This window comes from Ranitomeya imitator, chromosome 9 (genome assembly GCF_032444005.1).
Source record: "Ranitomeya imitator isolate aRanImi1 chromosome 9, aRanImi1.pri, whole genome shotgun sequence".
Classification (NCBI taxonomy): domain Eukaryota; kingdom Metazoa; phylum Chordata; class Amphibia; order Anura; family Dendrobatidae; genus Ranitomeya; species Ranitomeya imitator.
In genome coordinates this window covers 6,324,554-6,346,195 of record NC_091290.1, presented here as the reverse complement: position 1 = coordinate 6,346,195, position 21,642 = coordinate 6,324,554, and the positions used below count along the sequence as shown (strand labels likewise).

Here is a 21,642-nt window from a genome sequence, read left to right as displayed (position 1 = left end):
GCCCCATAGCTGCCATATAGTGCTCTGCACCATTTATTATTGCCTCATAGCTGCCATATAGTGCTCTGCACCGTTCATTATTGCCCCATAGCTGCCATATAGTGCTCTGCACCATTTATTATTGCCTCATAGCTGCCATATAGTGCTCTGCACCGTTCATTATTGCCCCATAGCTGCCATATAGTGCTCTGCACCATTTATTATTGCCTCATAGCTGCCATATAGTGCTCTGCACCGTTCATTCCTGCCCCATAGCTGTGCCATATAGTGCTCTGCGCCGTTCATTATTGCCCCATAGCTGCCATATAGTGCTCTGCGCCATTCATTATTGCCCCATAGCTGCCATATAGTGCTCTGCGCCGTTCATTATTGCCCCATAGCTGCCATATAGTGCTCTGCGCCGTTCATTATTGCCCCATAGCTGCCATATAATGCTCTGCGCCGTTCATTATTGCCCCATAGCTGTGCCATATAGTGCTCTGCACCATTCATTATTGCCCCATAGCTGTGCCATATAGTGCTCTGCGCCGTTCATTATTGCCCCATAGATGTGCCATATAGTGCTCTGCGCCATTCATTATTGCCCCATAGCTGTGCCATATAGTGCTCTGCGCCGTTCATTATTGCCCCATAGCTGCCATATAGTGCTCTGCGCCGTTCATTATTGCCCCATAGCTGCCATATAGTGCTCTGCACCATTTATTATTGCCTCATAGCTGCCATATAGTGCTCTGCACCGTTCATTATTGCCCCATAGCTGCCATATAGTGCTCTGCACCATTTATTATTGCCTCATAGCTGCCATATAGTGCTCTGCACCGTTCATTATTGCCCCATAGCTGCCATATAGTGCTCTGCACCATTTATTATTGCCTCATAGCTGCCATATAGTGCTCTGCACCGTTCATTCCTGCCCCATAGCTGTGCCATATAGTGCTCTGCGCCGTTCATTATTGCCCCATAGCTGCCATATAGTGCTCTGCGCCGTTCATTATTGCCCCATAGCTGCCATATAATGCTCTGCGCCGTTCATTATTGCCCCATAGCTGCCATATAGTGCTCTGCACTGTTCATTATTGCCCCATAGCTGTGCCATATAAAGCTGTGCCATTGCTGCTGCAATAAAAAAAAAAAGCCATACTCACCTCTCTTGCTTGCAGCTCCCGGCGTCCGGTCCCGGCGTCTCTCCGCACTGACTGATCAGGCAGAGGGCGGCGCGCACACTATATGTGTCATCGCGCCTTCTGACCTGAACAGTCAGAGCAAGAGGATGCGAAGACAGAGCGGCGCCCGGCGTGTGGAACGGGGACAGGTAAATATGACATACTTACCTGCTCCCGGCGTCCCGCTCCCCCTGCCATCACACGGTCTTCGGTGCCGCAGCCTCTTCCTCTATCAGCGGTCACCGACACCGTTGATTAGAGAAATGAATATGCGGCTCCACCCCTATGGGAGGTGGAGCCGCATATTCATTTTTCTAATGAGCGGTCCCACGTGACCGCTGAAGAGGGGAAGAGCTGCAGCACCGAAGACCATGGGACGGCAGGGGGGAGCGCCAGGATCGCCGGGACTAGGTAAGTATCCCTCAGCGCCCTCACCCCCTCACCTGCCGACCCCACCGCTACCGTGACTCGAGTATAAGCCGAGAGGGGCACTTTCAGCCCAAAATTTGGGGCTGAAAATCTCGGCTTATACTCAAGTATATACGGTATGTATCCATATCTTCTACATGATTTGTATTAGAATGGATTTTTTTTTATTAAGGACTGTAGTAGGGGTAATGGAGGCAGTAGTTGGTTCACCAGTTGTTGCTGTAGAGAAGATGGCTTTTTTCACAATACCGCTGTAAGAAGTTGGAAATTTCAGTTCAGACTCTACCGCTTTCCTGTCCCCCTTGTCCACAGGGGATTTGGGAGAGCTAATACATTTAATTGAGTCATTAGGATTAATTATAGAAAATTGAGAGGGAGAAGATTGGCCATATTTTTCTCTCTGATGTTTCGCTTTAATCCCCGAAGCTAGAGGTTTGTTGGGTTGTGAGACTGTGGGTTTAGATTTATTGACTATTGACCAACGACCTCCTGACAGCAAAATGTAATGGTGACCACTCTCTGCTCATTCTTCTCGATCTTTCTGCAGCTTTCGACACTGTTGACCACCCTCTCCTACTCTCTAGGCTCCAGTCACTTGGCATTAAGGGCACTGCTCTCTCCTGGTTCTCCTCCTATCTTTCCGACCGCTCCTTCAGTGTTCTGTTCTCTGGCTCCACTTCATCTCCTCTTCCTCTCACTGTCGGGGTACCTCAGGGCTCAGTCTTTGGCCCACTTTTCTTCTCTCTCTACACGGCCCCAATTGGACAGACCATCAGCAGATTTGGCTTTCAGTACCATCTTTATGCCGACGACACACAACTATATACGTCATCCACTGGCCTTACTCCCGCTATACTACAGAACGCCACTGACTGTCTGTCCGCAGTCTCCAACATCATGTCCGCTCTCTATCTGAAACTCAACCTCTCCAAAACTGAACTTCTTCTGCTCCCACCATCTACTAACCTCACTAAACCTGACGTTTCCCTCTCCGTGGGTGGCACCATAATAACACCCCGGCAGCAGGCGCGCTGTCTGGGTGTTATGTCTGACTCTGATCTCTCCTTCACATCCCATATACAATCTCTTGCCCGCTCATGCCGCTTACACATAAAGAACATCTCTAGAATCCGCCCTTTTCTCACCATAGAAATAACAAAAGCCCTCACTGTCGCCCAGATCCACTCCTGCCTGGACTACTGCAACGCTCTACTAATTGGCCTCCCCCTCACTCGACTTTCCCCTCTCCTGTCCATCCTTAATGCAGCAGCCAGGGTCGTCTATCTGGCTAATCATTACTCGGACGCGTCTGCTCTTCGCCAGTCATTACACCGGCTGCCCATTCATTACAGGATACAATTCAAAGTACTTGTTCTCACCGACAAAGCTCTTCACAGCGCAGCCCCCTTACATTTCCTCCCTCATTTCTGTCTATCGGCCTAACCGACCTCTGCACTCTGCAAATGACTTTCGACTAACCTCTGCACTAATCCGTACCTCCCACTCCCGACTACAAGACTTTTCCCATGCTGCGCCAGTCCTCTGGAATGCTCTACCTCAAGAAATTAGGACCATCCACAATTTGCATAGTTTTAGGCGCTCGCTCAAAACACATTTGATCAGAGAGGCCTATTATGTTCCCTAATCAGTTATTTTGTTTGTGTGTAGCCCATTCACTACTTCCATCTATCCCCCACTCCCTGAAGATGGCTGGACCCTCATTGTAAATACATCACTGTAAATACACACCTGTACTTTGTATCTCCCCCACCTCATTGTAGATTGTAAGCTCTCACCAGCAGGGGCGGCTTGTGTTGCTTTAATTATTGTATTGTTAACGTTGTTACTTATGACTGTTGTGTTTGAAGCTGTTAAACTGTAAAGCTCTGCGGAATATGTTGGCGCTATATAAATAAAGATTATTATTATTATTTATTGGTACCCTTCTCCATTTTTATTTAGCAGAATAGTGTGCAAAGGAGACTATATATAGTTATAGATGATATAGCTTAAAAGTGAGGATAATAACCTCAATGCAACAACCTCTGCAATGCTATAAGAGCAGGCAAAAACTAGTGTAGGATAGAGTAAAAATGTATCTACTTCAAAAATTATAAGGAACTTAATTTCCAGAGCAGTACCTGAACCTGTACCCGAACCCCATTCACTTGAATGGGGAGACCGATCATCCAGTGTTTGCCACGCTGTCATGTGCATGACACTGCAGCAAACACTGCCTCTGATTGGCAGTAAAATCATTATCGCTAGTCAGACAGCTGAGGTTCCCAGCTGTCAATGACTGTGAGAGACAGCAGCTGTGATCAGAGGTAAAAAAGTTTAGCTCTGGTCACTGGCGTCAGTTGATGGGACTACTGCTCTCATCAGCCTAAGCCTGATGCCAATAATAACAGCAAAGGTAGGCTGATGGGAGTATTCATCAGCCTGTGCTTGGGTTCTAAATAAATAATTTAAAATAAAAACAGCGTGGGTTCCCCTGTATTTTTGATAACCAGCCAAGCAAAACCGATAGCTGCGGGCTGCAACCCTCAGCTGTCAGCTTTAGCAAGGCAGGTTATCAAGAATAGAGGGGTCCCTACGCGTTTTTTTTTTTAAATTATTTAAATAATTAAAATTGGCATTTTTGACAACCAGCCAAGCTAAAGCACACAGCTGGGGTCTGGTGTTCTCATTCTGGTAAGGAGCCATGGATATTGACCCCCAGCCTAAAAATAGCAGCCCGCAGTCTCCCAGAAAAGGTGCATCTATTAGACTTTTTCTCACTGTGCTAGCGGTGATCTGATTAGAGGTCACTGCAGTTCAGGGGCGTAGCTGGGAACACAGCCTCAGTGACCAGCAGTAACCTTGATGAGTCATCAGTGATCACTGATGCTGAGCTCACAGCAGCTCATTTCTCAGTGGTTCTCTGCCGTCATTCTACTCTGCTTGTGCCATTCACCGGCAGAGCAGGGGAGAATGATGAGAGCCATGTTCAGCACCCGGCGCCGGGGAACAGCGCTTACTGTAACGCTTCTTCCCTGACACCCGTCCTTGTGGTACTGATGCGGCACACGGATGCCACACGTGTGCCGTAAGTATTACACACAAGGACACTGACATCTCCGGTACCGCAAATATCAGGACGTGTGAAAGAGGCGTTATAGCGGGTCTTTATAGCGGGTTTTTATGTTTGGCAGCTATCACAAGCTAAAAGATGCTTTTTATTTCAAAAAATAGTTTTTGCATCACCACATTTTGAGAGCTATAATTTTTCCATATTTTGTCCCACAGAGTCATGTGAGGTCTTGTTTTTTGAGGGACGAGTTGACGTTTTTATTGGTTCCATTTTCGGGCACATGACATTTTTTGATTGCTTTTTATTCGTTTCGGCGCTTATACCATTCTGCGTGTGGTAAAATTGATAAAGCAGTTTTATTCTTCGGGTCAGTACGATTACAGCAATACCTCATTTATGTAATTTTTTTTATGTTGTGGCGCCTTTATACAATAAAAACTATTTTATATAAAAAAATAATTATTTTTGCATGACTTTATTCTAAGAGCTATAACATTTTTATTTTTCCACTGATGGAGCTGTATGGGGGCTCTTTTTTGCAGGACAAGATGATGTTTTCAGCGGTACCATGTTTATTTATATTCGTCTTTTTGATCGCGTATTATTACACTTTTTCTTCGGTGGTATGATAATAAAGCATTGCTTTTTGCCTTGTTTTCTTATGGTGTTCACTCAAGAAGTTATCTAGTGGGACAGTTTTATAGGCCGGGTCAATACCAAATATGTGTACTTTTATTGTTTAGATTTTTTTTTTTCATTTAAATATTTATTTACTAGATGGTGGTCCGATTCTAACGCATTGGGTATTCTAGAATATGCATGTCCACGCACAGCCCACGTAGTATATTGCCCAGTCACGTAGTATATTGCACAGTCACGTAGTATATTGCACAGTCACGTAGTATATTGCCCAGCCACGTAGTATATTGCACAGCCACGTAGTATATTGTCCAGTGACGTAGTATATTGCCCAAACACGTAGTATATTGTCCAGCCACGTAGTATATTGCCCAGACACGTAGTATATTGCCCAGTTACGTAGTATATTGCCCAGTGACTTAGTATATTGCCCAGCCATGTAGTATATTGCCCAGTTACGTAGTATATTGCCCAGCCACGTTGTATATTGCCCAGCCACGTAGTATATTGCCCAGTGACGTAGTATATTGCCCAGTGACGTAGTATATTGCCCAGCCACATAGTATATTGCCCAGTTACGTAGTATATTGCCCAGCCATGTAGTATATTGCCCAGTGACGTAGTATATTGCCCAGCCACATAGTATATTGCCCAGTTACGTAGTATATTGCCCAGCCACGTAGTATATTGCACAGCCACGTAGTATATTGCCCAGTCACGTAGTATATTGCCCAGTTACGTAGTATATTGTCCAGTGACGTAGTATATTGCCCAAACACGTAGTATATTGTCCAGCCAAGTAGTATATTGCCCAGACACGTAGTATATTGCCCAGTGACGTAGTATATTGCCCAGTGACGTAGTATATTGCCCAGCCACGTAGTATATTGCCCAGTTACGTAGTATATTGCCCAGTTACGTAGTATATTGCCCAGTGACGTAGTATATTGCGCAGCCACATAGTATATTGCCCAGTTACGTAGTATATTGCCCAGCCACGTAGTATATTGCACAGCCACGTATTATATTGTCCAGTGACATAGTATATTGCAACCACGTAGTATATTGTCCAGCCACGTAGTATATTGCCCAGACATGTAGTATATTTCCCAGTGACGTAGTATATTGCCCAGTCACGTAGTACATTGCCCAGACACGTAGTACATTGCCCAGTTACATAGTATATTGCCCAGCCACGTAGTATATTGCCCAGCCACGTAGTATATTGCCCAGTTACGTAGTATATTGCCCAGTTACGTAGTATACAGCACAGAGCCACATAGTATACATCACAGAGCCACGTAGTAAAGTTGGCCAGTCACGTAGTATATTGCCCAGCTACGTAGTATATTGCCCAACCACGTTTGTCACAGGTTAGAAAATAAAAAATAAACATATACTCACCTTTCAGAGGACCCCTTGTAGTCCACGGCAGCTTCCGGTCCTAGGGTTGTATGAGCGCAGGACCTGTGATGACGTCGCTGTCACATGACCGTGACATCATGGCAGGTCCTTCTCCCATACCATCATTGCCACCGGAACCTGCAACGGAAGATGGCGGCCGGCGCGAGCGGCTCAGCGGACTACGGAGGGTGAGTATAGCAGGTTTTTTTTATTATTATTATTTTTAACATTACATTTTTTACTACTGATGCCGCATAGGCAGCGTCAATAGTAAAATGTTGGGGACACACAGGGTTAATAGCGGCGGTAACAGAGTGCGTTACCCGCGGCATAACGGTCCGTTACCGTCGGCATTAACCCTGTGTTAGCGATGACGGGAGGGGAGTATGCAGGCGCCGGGCACTGACTGCGGGGAGGAAGGAGCGGCCATTTTCTTCCAGACTGTGCCCGTCGCTGATTGGTCGCGGCAGCCATGACAGGCAGCTGGCGAGACCAATCAGCGAATCAATATCCGTGACAGACAGAAGGACAGACAGACAGAAGTGACCCTTAGACAATTATATAGTAGATTGATAGAATAAATATTGATTTTTTTATTATTATTTTTTATTATATTTTAAATATTTTTACAATTATTATTTTTTTATTATTTCATTCTTACTGCTACACTGTGTCCCTCTATGGGACAATCATTTTTTGCAGGCTGATCGCTTCCGTAGCATGCACATCTGCATGCTATAGAAGCTGTCAGCGCTGCAGCTTCTAGTACACTGACCTGAGAGACTTCCTGGTCATCACTGCGCATGACAGGAAGTCTCTCAGCTCTGGAGACCCGGATGTCATCATGATGACATCGGGTCTCCATGGCAGCGATCGGGACCCCACGGCGTGCGGCGGGGTCTCCGATCCAAAAGCAGATGGGCTGTCAGCCCCTGTGCCGCTCCGGAACACTGCAATGGGTTAAAGTGCCGGGAGCAGCCGAACACCACCCATGTACGCGGCCGACCGGCTACGACATACTATCCTGTCCATGGTCAGACGGGCCCAGGGCACATGAACGGGATAGTACGTCTGATGTCAGAAAGGGGTTAGTAATAATTTATTCACATTTTTCTCACTATCAATCCTTCAGATGAAGTAGCTCATCAGGTCGAAGGACATCTTGACACTTACATCTTGATCTTAGATGCTTTTTTTCGCACAGGTTCTCATGCTTGCTCCGCTAGCAGGCACGTCGGTTCTTTTTTTCTTACTTTTTCACATTTTCTTTTTTCCTTTAAATGTCCTTAATGTTTTCCCATGCAGAATCCTATTGCAATCTACTATATAATTGTCTAAGGGTCACTTCCGTCTGTCTGTCTTTCTGTCTGTCTGCCTGTCTGTCACAGATATTCATTGGTCGCGGCCTCTGTCTGTCATGGAATCCAAGTTGCTGATTGGTCTCGTTAGCTGCCTGTCATGGCTGCCGCGACCAATCAGCGACGGACACAGTCCGATTAGTCCCTCCCCTGAAGTCAGTGCCCGGTGCCCGCTCCATACTCCCCGCAGTCACCGCTCACACAGGGTTAATGCCAGTGGTAACGGACCGCGTTATGCCGTGGGTAACTCACTCCGTTACCGCTGCTATTAACCCTGTGTGACCAAATTTTTACTATTGATGCTGCCTATGCAGCGTCAATAGTAAAAAGTCCTAATGTTAAAAATAATTTAAAAAAATAAAAAATCATCATATACACACCCTCCAGTGCCTTTCCCGCTCCTCGGGACGCTCCGGTGACCGCTCCATGCAAGCGGCAGGTTCCGGTGCTAAGGATGGTATGCGACAAGGACCTTCCATGACGTTACAGTCATGTGACCGTGACGTCACTGGGCAATATACTACGTAACTGGGCAATATACTACGTAACTGGGCAATATACTACGTGGCTGGGCAATATGCTCTGTGCTGTATACTACGTCGCTGGGCAATATACTATGTGGCTGTACAATATAGTACGTGACTGGGCAATATACTACGTGGGCTGTGCAATATACTACGTGACTGGGCAATATACTACGTGATTGGGTAATATACCACGTGGCTCTGTGCTGTATACTACGTCGCTGGGCAATATATTACGTCGCTGGGCAATATACTACGTAACTGGGCAATATACTACGTGGCTGGGCAATATGCTCTGCGCTGTATACTACGTCGCTGGGCAGTATACTACGTGACTGGGCAATATACTACGTCGCTGGGCAATATACTATGTGGCTGGGCAATATACTACATGGATGGGCAATATACTACGAGGACATGCATATTGTAGAATACCCGATGCGTTAGAATCGGGCCACCATCTAGTAACCAATAATTATCTTATCACATTTAGTTTATGTTTTTTTCATTTATATATGTCATGTGCTGTATCATGTGGCACCAGACTGAGCTCTGACACTTCTGTCATGTGGTTCAGTTGGTGCCCACATTAAAAAAAACTAACCTATTTAAACATTACCTCTGCATTCTCTGTATACATGCGTTCAATGCTGAGGAAGAAGTAATTTTGTACTTCGAAACGCGTCGAATAAACCACTACCTTTTCAGTTATTATACCGGAGTATGCAGTATGTCTGAAGCTCATCTAGTAGTGCGGAAGCCACCCACAAATATCCCTTTATTTGATGGCTCTCCACAAGGAGAAACATTAACCCTTAGATCCTTGGCATTATTGACTAATTTATAACAGCTAACTAGAGATGAGCGAAATTGTTCACAAAACGTTCTCCAATCTCACCAAGTTGTGAGAATTCAGAAGCCTGCAATGTAGTAGTCATACATGGACACTTCACTCACATGCGATTTTCATACTTGTGGTCCTGTGACAACGAGCTTCTCTTCTGCTTCTCTCAGTTTTCACTGAACATTGAGAGCATTAGGGAGCGGCGGGCGCCAAACTGAATTCTTGCCCCGGGTGCCAGAAAACCTAGATACACCTCTGTATTCTTGATGTATGGACTAAGAATTAAAATGACTGTTACACTTAAAAATATGCTTAAAGGCTCCTCAAAAACCCTATGTTCCCGTACCCTTATACTTCAACTGATTCTTCTTCTTTTAATACTTGTCCACTCTTTTTGATGTCATAGATCAGTTATGGAGCTGTTGACAATCTCTTGGGCGATAGACTACATTTCCCACACTTTTTCCGGACAATCCAAACTGAATATTACATAAGTTACAATTTAGCAAAACTTATCAAACACTTCGGATGGACTTGGGTTGGAATTATCACGTCCAATGATGACAGTGGAGAACAAGAGTCCAATTTACTCTATCGATTTCTAACGCACTTTCACGTTTGTGTCGCATTTATATTCAGAAATTCAGTGAGAATAGATGATTCTACAAGAACAAATCATGAAATTGCGAAAAATTTTGCTGTGAGGGTTGTTATACTTTGTGGCAGCTATCATGATCTGATCTTGGAATCCTCTGCCTCTAAATGGCTCAATAATGTGACAATAATCTTAACACCTTCCTGGGGACCGAACATCGTTCTCATTGAGAAGTATCCAGAGATTTTCAATGGAAGCTTGTCCCTGGATCCAGACTCAAAACGTAATGCAGAACTGAAGCATTTCATTGATGGCTTCTGTCCTGCAAATTATCCAGAAGACATGTTACTTGAGGATTTATGGATGATATTATGCCGTTGTGCATCAGGGAAAAAAGAGAAGGATCAATTGTATGAAAAGACTTATGAAATTTCCTTTCGGAATTGCACAGGACGGGAACGTCTAAAGGATTCCTGGAATTACTTGCAGGATGACGTTTATGATCCAGTATCTCATGCGGTGAGCATTATGGCCAATGTCCTACGTCTAGTACATTATTCCAAAAACAACTGGTCAAGAACAGACGCATCCTATCGATTCCAGGTAAATGGAAGAAGTCCACCTTATCCAGCTTTACTCATATAGGAGAACAGGGGTTCCCTTATCTGACTTTGCCTTGACTGGGTATACATATATATATCTATATCTTTTCTTTGGGTGAAGGACATCCTGTTATTACCAGCACCCATCATGTGGGGGCGCTCATAGCTGTTGCTACTGACTGATTAAGGGGTTTTCCACTTAATAGCTATCCCTGATGGGCTCAAGGTGATATAATAAATCAGACACCTATACCCCCTCCTGCAGCAGAGCTATGTATTGTGTTCCCAGATAGCCTCTAATGGAGGAGGTGTCACAGGACCACTGCTGCCAAACATTAGCTGCTGATCGACTTTTACCTTTTACTTGGGTGCCCAGGGCCACGGACTGGGTCGCAGCCACCGTGACATCCCCTTTAATGATGACCGGACCCGGTATTGAGTACCCCACGGCCCTGGAGGGCGACTCAATAGTACATATGAAAATAAGCAGATTGGTAATATATCTTATCAGATAAATCTGCTTCTTTCTCCTTCTGGATAGATCATTGATATTTCTCAATTCACAGGTAAAATCTGTATTCAGTGAAGAAAGATGGTTCCATTACTGATAGCGGAGATGGCAGTGGTTACTGATCACATTCTATGTAGATGAGAGGGTGGAGGAGGAGCTAGAGGCAGCACTCATCCCGCCTTTTCTCACCACGTCTATAAAGAATCTTATCAGTAACCACTGCCATCTCCAATCTCAGTAATGTAATAATTTGTCTTCACTGAATACAGATTTTACCCGTGAATTGAGAATTATGAAAACAAATGATTCATCCAGGAGGAGAAAGAAGCTGATTCTTGTGCTAAGATATATTGCAAAATTGCTTATTTTCCATGTGCTATTTATTGATTTATAATATAAAATTAAAATGACAATTACTATTTACGTTGCAGGTCAGGGTTAGCAGGACGGAACAGAGACGATGGCGCTGCAAAGCAGGGCTTGAGGTCGGGTATGAGGATTAGCGAGGACCAGGACCGGGTGTATACAGGAGCCGGAAGCACCAGATGCAGCAGAGCTAGGAGTGAGGAATCACATGGAAACAGTAGAACTTGTTTTCACAGAGTCAGGTGTGAGTAACACTCAATAGATGAAGGTGTAGCTTACAGATTGTGTCATGCTGGGTAAGGGAGAAATAAGGTGCACAACAATGGGGAAAGGGAGAAGGAAGCCCAAACACTAGGGAAGGGGGGAGTCGAGACCCCCTAGGCAAATCTAACAACACCCTGTCTGCCCTAAATGTCCCTAAATAGGTTCCGCCCCTATCGCCAAGCAGGAACCCAATCCCTGCCTGACCCTAGCGATAGGCCATGGATAGGGAGGGAATGGGGTATGCACTAGTCAGCCCCCACTGCAACTAAAGACAGAGAGGGTGGACGAACAAGGTGATACACTTAGCTTGAGAACACCACCAATATATCATGCCAGCAATCCTCCATTGGTACTCCAAGAAGACACTAGCCAACTGCTAGTACTTCAACCAAACAGAGGAAAATTGAGCTAACGCCTGCACCCTGCTGAGGAAGCTGAATGTATTTAAACCTTCAACAAGAGGTGAGTTAATTAACAGCAGAAAGTGGAGGTAACTGTTGGGTCCAAGATGGAGAAGGATCACTCCTTAACAAAGATGCAAAAATCAAGCAGGTGCTTGTGGCGCTAATCGCAAAGACCTTCTACAGTCTGATCCAGGATGACTATCTGTCACACCAGACATACCCGTGACAGTACCCCCTTGTACTAGTGGCCTCAGGACACTCAGGACCCAGTTTATCAGGATGGGAGGCATGGAACAAACTAACTAGTCTAAGGGCATTAACCTCTGATGCTGAAAACTACATCCTCTCTTCTGGACCATAACCCCTCCAGTGCACCAAGGACTGCAGGGAACGATGCTGAAGATGAGAATCAACAATCCTCAAAATCTGGAACTCCAAATTACCATCAACAATGATTGGGGGTGGTGGCAGGGGGAGGACTCAAGAGGTTCAACATACTTCTTGAGTAGTGATGAGTGAGTATACTCGTTGCTCGGGTGGTCTCTGAATATTTGTGAGTGCTTGGAGATTTAGTTTTTGTAGGCGCAGCTGCATGATGCTTGAATTGCCTAGCAACCAGGCAACCCCCACATGTACTCATGCTGGCTAGCAGCTGTAAATCATGCAGCTACATCGACAAAAACTAAAGGTACCTTCACATTTAGCGACGCTGCAGCGATCCAGACAACGATCCCGATCGCTGCAGCGTCGCTGTTTGGTCGCTGGAGAGCTGTCACACAGACAGCTCTCCAGCGACCAACGATGCCGGTTCCCTGGTAACCAGGGTAAACATCGGGTTACTAAGCGCTGGGCCGCGCTTAGTAACCCGATGTTTACCCTGGTTACCAGCCTAAAAGTAAAAAAAAAAAAACACTACATACTTACCTTCCGCTGTCTGTCCTCCGGCGCTGTGCTTCTCTGCACTGTGAGCGCCGGCCAGCCGGAAAGCAGATTACAGCGGTGACGTCACCGCTCTGCTTTCCGGCCGCTGTGCTTACACAGTGCAGAGAAGCACAGCGCCGGAGGACAGACAGCGGAAGGTAAGTATGTAGTGTTTGGTTTTTTTTACTTTTACGCTGTTAACCAGGGTAAACATCGGGTTACTAAGCGCGGCCCTGCGCTTAGTAACCCGATGTTTACCCTGGTTACCAGTGAAGACATCGCTGAATCGTCGTAACACACGCCGATTCAGCGATGTTTGCAGGGAGTCCAGTGACAAAATAAAGTTCTGGACTTTCTGCAGCGACCACGATGTCACAGCAGGATCCTGATCGCTGCTGCCTGTCAAACTGAACGATATCGCTAGCCAGGACGCTGCAACGTCACGGATCGCTAGCGATATCGTTCAGTGTGAAGGTACCTTAAATCTCCGAGCACTCACAAATACTCGGAGACCACCCGAGCAAGAGTATACTCGCTCATCACTATTCTTGAGCAGAGACCTGTGGAACACATTGTGAATTTTAAGAGCCTGGGGTAACTCAAGACGAAAAGCTGCAGGGTTAATGACCGCGGTTATTTTATAAGGGTCAATAAACCTAGGTCCCGGTTTCCAGTAAGGGATCCTCAACTTGATATTCCTGGCAAACAACCACATTATTATTATTATTTATTTATATAGCACCATTAATTCCATGGTGCTGTACATGAGAAAAGTTGTTACATACAGGATTATAGATATCGTTAACAGTAAACATATTTACAATGACAGACTTTTACAGTGGGGAGAGGACCCTGTCCTTGCGGACTTACGTTCTACATAAAGTCAATAACACTTAGGTCCGACCTGGCGAGCGTTTCCTGTCAGCCATACGTTTGTACCTGTCTCCCATGATCTTCAAATTATTCTGAACCCCCAGCCACACAGAAGAGAGGGACGAAGCAAAATGTTCCTCCTCAGGAACTCCTGAAGCTTCTCCCCCACTAAAAGTACCAAACGGTGGATGGAAATCGTATGCAACAAAGAACGGTGTCCTGCCGTTAGACTCTTGGCGATGATTATTAATAGCAAACTAGGCCAACGGTAAGATGCCCAATCCTCCTGATTTTTGGAGACAAAACACCTGAGGTAAGTCTCGAAATTCTGATAAGTGCACTCAGTCTGTCCATTCAACTGAGGATGGAAAGCAAAGGAAAGGGACAGATGCACCTCCAGTCGAGTACATAATGCTTTCTAGAACTTAGAAACAAGTTGGGTCCCCTGATCTGACGCCACGTCGGAGGGAACCCCGTGAAGCTTCACAATGTCATTAACAAAAACCTGCGCAAGAGTCTTGGCATTTGGAAGTATCGGTAAAGCGATGAAATGCACCATTTTACTGACCCTATCCATAACCAATAGAACCACAGTCTTGCCTGCCGATACCAGTAGGTCGGTAATAAAATTCATGGACAAATGTGTCCATGGTCTGCTAGGAATGGGTAGTGGAAGGACTGACGGACAGGTATGCGATCCTTTAGAATGTATGCTAACACCTCAAGCAGACACCTGTACAACCACATTCAGATACAACCCTGGCAACCAAAAACGACGAGAAAGAAGGTCCACGGTTGACTTACCCCCTGAATGACCAGCAAGTACAGAGTTATGATGTTCCCTAATTACATTGGACTGGACGGAGACAATTACCATACAGCGCGGGAGAAATTTAAAAAAGTTTTGGGGAGTTTACAAGCGGAGTCAGGGGGTTATATAAGGATTTAGGGAATCAGTGCAGATGCTGAGTAAGGTGATATTTTTAGCTGCTATTTCACAAAACTGGTGACAGGTTCACTTTAATATCTGAAGCACCTGTCTCACATGCCCATGATGTGTCTCCAAATCAGGTGAATAAACCAAAATGTCATCCAGATAGACCACCACAAACCTGCCCACCTAATGATGGAGAATATCATTTATGAAATGCTGGAACACCACTAGTGCATTGGTTAGACTGAAAGGCATAATCGGACTCTCAAAATGTCTCTCAGGGGTACTGAATGCCGTTTTCCATTCATCCCCTTGTCTGATTGTAGCCAGGTTATAGGCCCCCCCTTAAATCCAACTTGGAGAAAACATTGGCTCCCACCAGATGGTTGAATAAATCTGGAATACCAGGAAAAGGATCTGGATTTCGGATATTTTAAAAAAAAACTTTTTATTAAAAGATTCCACAGGATAAAGTTACAAACATATAATATCACAGTATATGGTCAGAATGATCAAACAGTCACTCTTTACAATAACATGTAGGTAACATTACACTCTCAATAATAGAGTAAACAAATAACAAAAAATGAGCAAACATTATAGAACATAGCATATTAGGATAATTTCCATTGTGAAGCATTGCACACTCAATTGACTTAACAGGTTCTCTATCAAAATTCAGATCACGTACCAATTTGGGTGATAATAAAAGTACACTCTTGCAGTTTACACACATCATCACCTTCCATATGTTGACAGGAACAACATCAGTGTTCATATTGTGAGCTAGATGAAGTCATGGCATTAGGGGATAGATGTGTTAAGGGTGAATCACACCATCTCTCCCGTATCTTAAGGAATTTCTGAGGGCATCTTCTATTTCTGTATAATATCTTCTCATATGGTATTATATCATTCACTGTTTTTCCCACTGATTAATAGTAGGAGGCTTCCCCCCATCCACCTTAGTGCTTTGCTTTCCTAGCAATAAATAAAACCTCCGGAGAAATATTTTATCATAGTGCAACCACAGTTCTTCATCCACAATACCCAAGATACATAACTCTGGACCATATTCGATTGGTATCCCAAGCATCCGTTCTAATGTAGTTATCACTTCGCTCCAGTATCTTTGTATTATCCCACAACTCCCAATAAGATGCCAGAAGTGCGCTCCCGATCCCCCACACCTATGACATTCATCAGTTACCAGTCTGCAGAATCTATGTAGTCTACTCGGGGTCGGGTAAGATTGATGTAGGATATATAGTGAATTAACTTAATATTTGCGTCTGGCGACACCATCGTATGAGCCTCTAGAGCATCATTCCACTGATCATCAGTGACAGAAGAGATAAATTGCGGCCATTTACTCTCCACAGCAAGTTGAGTAGAAGCAATCCTGGAGTTTAGTAGAAAGGTATATACGGAGGATATTACGCCCGTGGCCCCTTGAGTTGTCAGCACTCCTATCAATGGCTATCTGGATATTTGCATCCTAGGAAATGGAAACTGGTGCGTTATGGCATGTCCCATTTGCAAATATTTATAAAAATCCCTATGAGGAATCCCAAACTTTATATGAATTTTTTCAAATGATAATAAAATTTCATTTTAAAAAAACTGATTAAGTGCTGTTATTCCATATTGTTTCCAGAAAATTGGGTCCTGTAAGTTTTTGAGGTGTGAAAACTCGGGATTATCCCATATCTGAGTCTCTCCCATTTGGTCACTGAATTTCATGTTACGCTTACTTTCTTGCCACACCTGTATTGCCAAGCTGTGTGCAAATAATAAACCTTGTGGCGTCTATATGATCCTTCTAATATTGCCAGTGAGGTATTCCAATCTAAGAAGTGTATAAGCTGAGCTTCTGCATTAACAAGTCTGCCCCCAACTATCCACTGCTTCAAGTAACGTATCTGACCGGCCAGATAACACAAAAGTAGGTCAGGTACTGCGTATCCACCCTGGTTTTTGGTTCTCTGCAGACATCCAATACTTAATTTGGACCTTGATGATCTCCATATCAATGTCGCCATCATGCCATGCATTTTCCTAAAAAACCCTTTGGGGGATTTAGTTGATGAATGTCCCAACACGTACAAACATTTTTTTAGAATTATCATTTGGATTAAAGGTACCATTACACTAAACGATTTACAAACGATCACGACCAGCGATATGACCTGGCCATGATCGTTGGTAAGTCGTTGTGTGGTCGCTGGGGAGCTGTCACACAGACAGCTCTCTCCAGTGACCAACGATCAGGGGAACAACTTCGGCATCGTTGAAACTGTCTTCAAAGATGCCGAAGTCCCCGGGTAACCAGGGTAAACATCGGGTTACTAAGCGCAGGGCCGCGCTTTGTAACCCGATATTTACCTTGGTTACCATTGTAAAAGTAAAAAAAAAAAAAACACTACATACTCACATTCTGATGTCTGTCACGTCCCCCGCCGTCAGCTTCCCTGCACTGTGTAAGCGCCGGCCGTAAAGCAGAGCGGTGATGTCACCGCTGTGCTCTGCTTTACGGCCGGCGCTGACACAGTGAAAGGAAGCTGACGCCGGGGGACGTGACAGACATCAGAATGTGAGTATGTAGTTTGTTTTTTTTTTACTTTTACAATGGTAACCAGGGTAAATATCGGGTTACTAAGCGCGGCCCTGCGCTTAGTAACCCAATATTTACCCTGGTTACAGGTGAACACATCGCTAGATCGGCGTCACACATGCCGATCTAGCGATGACAGCGGGGTGGTCAGCGGCCAAAAAAAGGTCCTGATTCATTCCCCACGACCAACGATCTCCCAGCAGGGGCCTGATCGTTGGTCGCTGTCACACATAAAGATATCGTTAGCGGGATCATTGCTAAGTCACAAAAAGCGTGACGTTGCAACGATATCGTTAACGAATTCGTTATGTGTGAAGGTACCTTAAGCCAATTCTGCCTGCCACAGAGAGGGAAAGCTGAGACCAGCACTCGAACCTTTTCTTCATCATATCATAAAAGGAGTATACGTCCTTAATTGGGTTATGATTAATTATAATGCCTAAGTATTTGAACTTTTGTACTACTTGCAATCCAAACATCACAGGTTCAGCCATATTTTCCACAAGTGGCATGACCACAGATTTGCTCCAATTAATTTTGAGACCCGACAATTCCCCAAAATAGTTAACGAGGTCAATTGCTCTCGGGAGAGATTGCTCCACTTTATTTAGGCAGAGTACCAGGTCATTCACATATAACCCCACCTTATCTATTCTGGAATTTATACTGATGCCCTCCACCAAAGGGTCCTGTCTGATCTTAAGAGCAATAGGTTCTATCCCTAGAGCGAAGAGCATCGGGGACAGAGGGCAGCCTTGTCTGGTTCCGCTACCTAGGTCAAAGTATTCCAACAGTATTCCATTTACAAGGATATTAGCTCTTGGCATACAGTAAAGTAACTTAATCTAATTACGAAATTTGTCATAGAAACCAAATTTCAGAACCACATAATAATAATAATAATTTTTATTTATATAGCGCCAACATATTCCGCAGCGCTTTACAACTTATAGAGGGGACTTGTACAGACAATAGACATTACAGCATAACAGAGATCACAGTTCAAAACAGATACCAGGAGGAATGAGGGCATATTGCAATAATCGCCACTTCTAGGAATCAAAAGCGTTTGCCGTGTCTAAAGAAGCTATAGCCCAAGGCTCCCCATACTTGTGACCTATCTTTGTTAGCACCTGAACTCTTCTAATATTATATGATGTGGACCTTCCTGGCATGAAGCCAGATTGATCCTCATGTATAATATTCAATATTACTGTTTTCAACCTGTTAGCTATAAGTTTTGTAAGTGTTTTGTTTTCCAACAAATTTTTATTGGTTTTACAAATTTAACAAAGGTAAGGGTAAAGGGTGCGGGAAAAATAGGATACATGGGATAATAGGGAAAGAAAGGGGAAAGAAAATACAGGACTTCCATACTTTAACATACTGTAGCTTACTCAAATAGAACCAGGACAACTGTCGCTTACTCAAAAGTCAAATATGGTTCAAAAGGAAAAATAAATACGTCCTGGGGTGTCTGGAGTCACCTTTAGGTGTACCTATGACCTTGTGGGGGCAAAGTACGGTTCAAAAACAGGCTACAATTGAGGAATAAATGAAGAAAAGTCTTTCTGGGTGTTCAAATAATAGAGTCACTATGTTCAATAAGGTGTTGTTTGTTTGTAGTATTTCTTCATTTGGGACGAAGATCAGATTTGGACTTGGAGAGGAATCCGTGGGAGTCCATGGAGGATATTATGCCTGCACCTATCAGGAAGTCAGCTCCCTCCGCCGGAGATGAAATATCGATCAATTTGGATGCAAAATTAATTTTTAGTGTTGAGATCTGAGACCAATTGTAAGGTATTCCAGCTTTTCAGTGTTCACAGGTAGTGGACTGAAATAATTTTCGCTTTTGTAATGTTTCTTTAGATAGGTCTTTGAAAAAGACCAAGTGGTTATATGGAGAAGAAAGGAATTTCGGCTCCTTTGTTATATTTAGTAAAGCATTTCTAACCCAATTGGGGTAGAAGGAGACAATGACATCTGTTTCGACATCAGGTGGAAGAGCAGATGGTTTGCGTACTCTAAAGGCCTTTTCAATTACATTTTCTTCTTTGGTGTTAGGAAGTAGATAAGATATTAATGAAGAGATGTAATCTTTTAGTTGGGAGTTCTGGACCGACTTTGGAATCACTCTAATTTTTACATTATTTTTCTTTTTAAAGTCTTCAAGATTGTTTAGATTTTTTCTAACAGAGTTGATATCATGTTGGATATTTTTCTATGAATCAGAGAGTGTAGCAAGATTTTGGTCCTCATTCGGATATGAGGACCTTTGATTTTTGACTGAAGAGATTTTTTTTTGAGTTATAGAAGGAGTTTTCAGAAACTCCATAAGAATTTGAGTGTGTGTTAACAGCTATGTATGATAACATATCTTTAAAGAGCTCTTTAATGAAACTCTCGGACGCTTTGGTATTGTTTAAGTGTATAGAGTCTTCAGATTCCAAATCGGTTTCAGATATTTTTGAGTCATCATCACTAGTAGTATTTTTCCCTGAAACTAGGAGGGCTTTACATATGCTAATAATATATTTTTCTGTTGGATTATCATCTGTTGCTTGGATATCGTTTATCAATGAGTTGTTGTTGTTGTTAGAATGCTCTTGTAATTTTTTCTGATTTGGTTTAATTTGATTTGGTTTAGTTTTTTTGCTTACATTTTTTTTTTAAATTCAGAGTTTTTACTACTAGATTTGTATTCTCAGGAGGAATATGACTCTGAAGAATAGATGTCATCAAGGGCCATATCATCTGAAAAAAGTCACCTCTATAATCAGATGAATCTACATCGCTAAAAAACTCCCCAAAATGACCATTTTCCATCTGTCCTGATGAGTTAATGGATTCATCTGATTGGTAGGAAACAAATTTGTCTGTGTTGGAGATATTTGCTGTTTCTTTAACAGATTTAGCAGAATTAGGAGCTATATTAGGAAACTTCCCTTTAATTTTCCCTAAATTGTAATCTCTAGTATTGTATGAGGATTTAGAAGGGGATTTTTTTCAGGTAGAGAAATCAGATGCAGATCAACACCCCCATCATCAGATAAAAAATGTTGGCCTCATCTGTCTTTAGATTAGATGATTCTTTGAAAGATCCGTCTCCTGTGATTACCTGGTTATACAATTGTTTTGTATGTGTAGGGTTCCCCTTTAAATACTCTGTGTTTTATGGCTATTATGTAAAGAAGTAGAAGTGGCACCATTCTTTACATTAAGTGATGGTTGATGATTTTTATTTTTTAATATCAGTATTTTTCTAACTGCTCCATATGAATGTCTGATAATGCCGCCTCTTTGATTTTTTCTTTCTTTTTTTATAGAAAAGGGTTTTGTCTCTGACCAGCCAACATGGGGTGTTTCTGACAAGCCCCGCAGTTGTATAACGCTTCCTTCCTTTTCCTTTGTCACATTATATGTTCTGCCTCCCTCAGCGCCGGTGCATCATGTCTCTAATTACTTCTTTGATCGATGGGAGCTGAAGAGATCCCCCCACCGTGTGGTGTTAATGCCGGTGATTCTCCTCTGCATCGTCGCAGCGTCATGTCTGTGATTACTTCTTTGGACAGAAGAAGTCTCCATGTCTGCGCAACGCTGAAGATGGTGAATCACCATCCTTTTCTCTTTGCTGCGTCATACCTTGTGAGAACTCCACGGCTCCCCCGCTCCTCTTCTTATGTCTGGCAGCTTGCATTAGATCTCCATCGTCTCCACGTCCTCTCCTGCTTCCTCCTTCCGCTGTGTCACAGCTCCGGCAGCCATCGCGATCCCTCGGCGCATCTTTGGATATCTGTCAGCTGGAGCTCCGGAAAGGGCGGGAGTTGTTGCCGCGTCGCCATTTTCTCCTCTCTGCTGCTTCTTCATTGCCTCAGAATCTCCCGCGCTCCTCCGGTTTCTTTGCAGGACAGCATCAGCTGATGTCTCGGAGAGTGCAGGATGTTTTATAATAGATGTCTTACAGGCCATATGACTGTTGTGAAGCTGTGACTTTGGTTTTTTGCAGGGATCCATTTTGTGAGGCAAAGGCTTTGTCACCTTTACCTCAGATGAGAGCAGGCTTTCATTAGATCTTCTCCAGGTGTCCCTCCTTTTAATAAAGGGATTTTCTTGGTTGAAAG

The 21,642-nt window shown here is 43.8% G+C and overlaps 1 protein-coding gene across 1 annotated transcript in view; it reads left to right on the top strand.

Moving 5' to 3' along the window:
- LOC138649503 (vomeronasal type-2 receptor 26-like) overlaps positions 1–21,642 on the top strand; it is a 36,315-nt gene that overhangs the window by 6,705 nt on the left and 7,968 nt on the right. Inside the window, exon 4 of the mRNA XM_069739977.1 lies at positions 9,841–10,632. Within this exon, the coding sequence (XP_069596078.1) occupies positions 9,841–10,632 (792 nt within the window). The remainder of the gene's footprint in view (positions 1–9,840; positions 10,633–21,642) is intronic.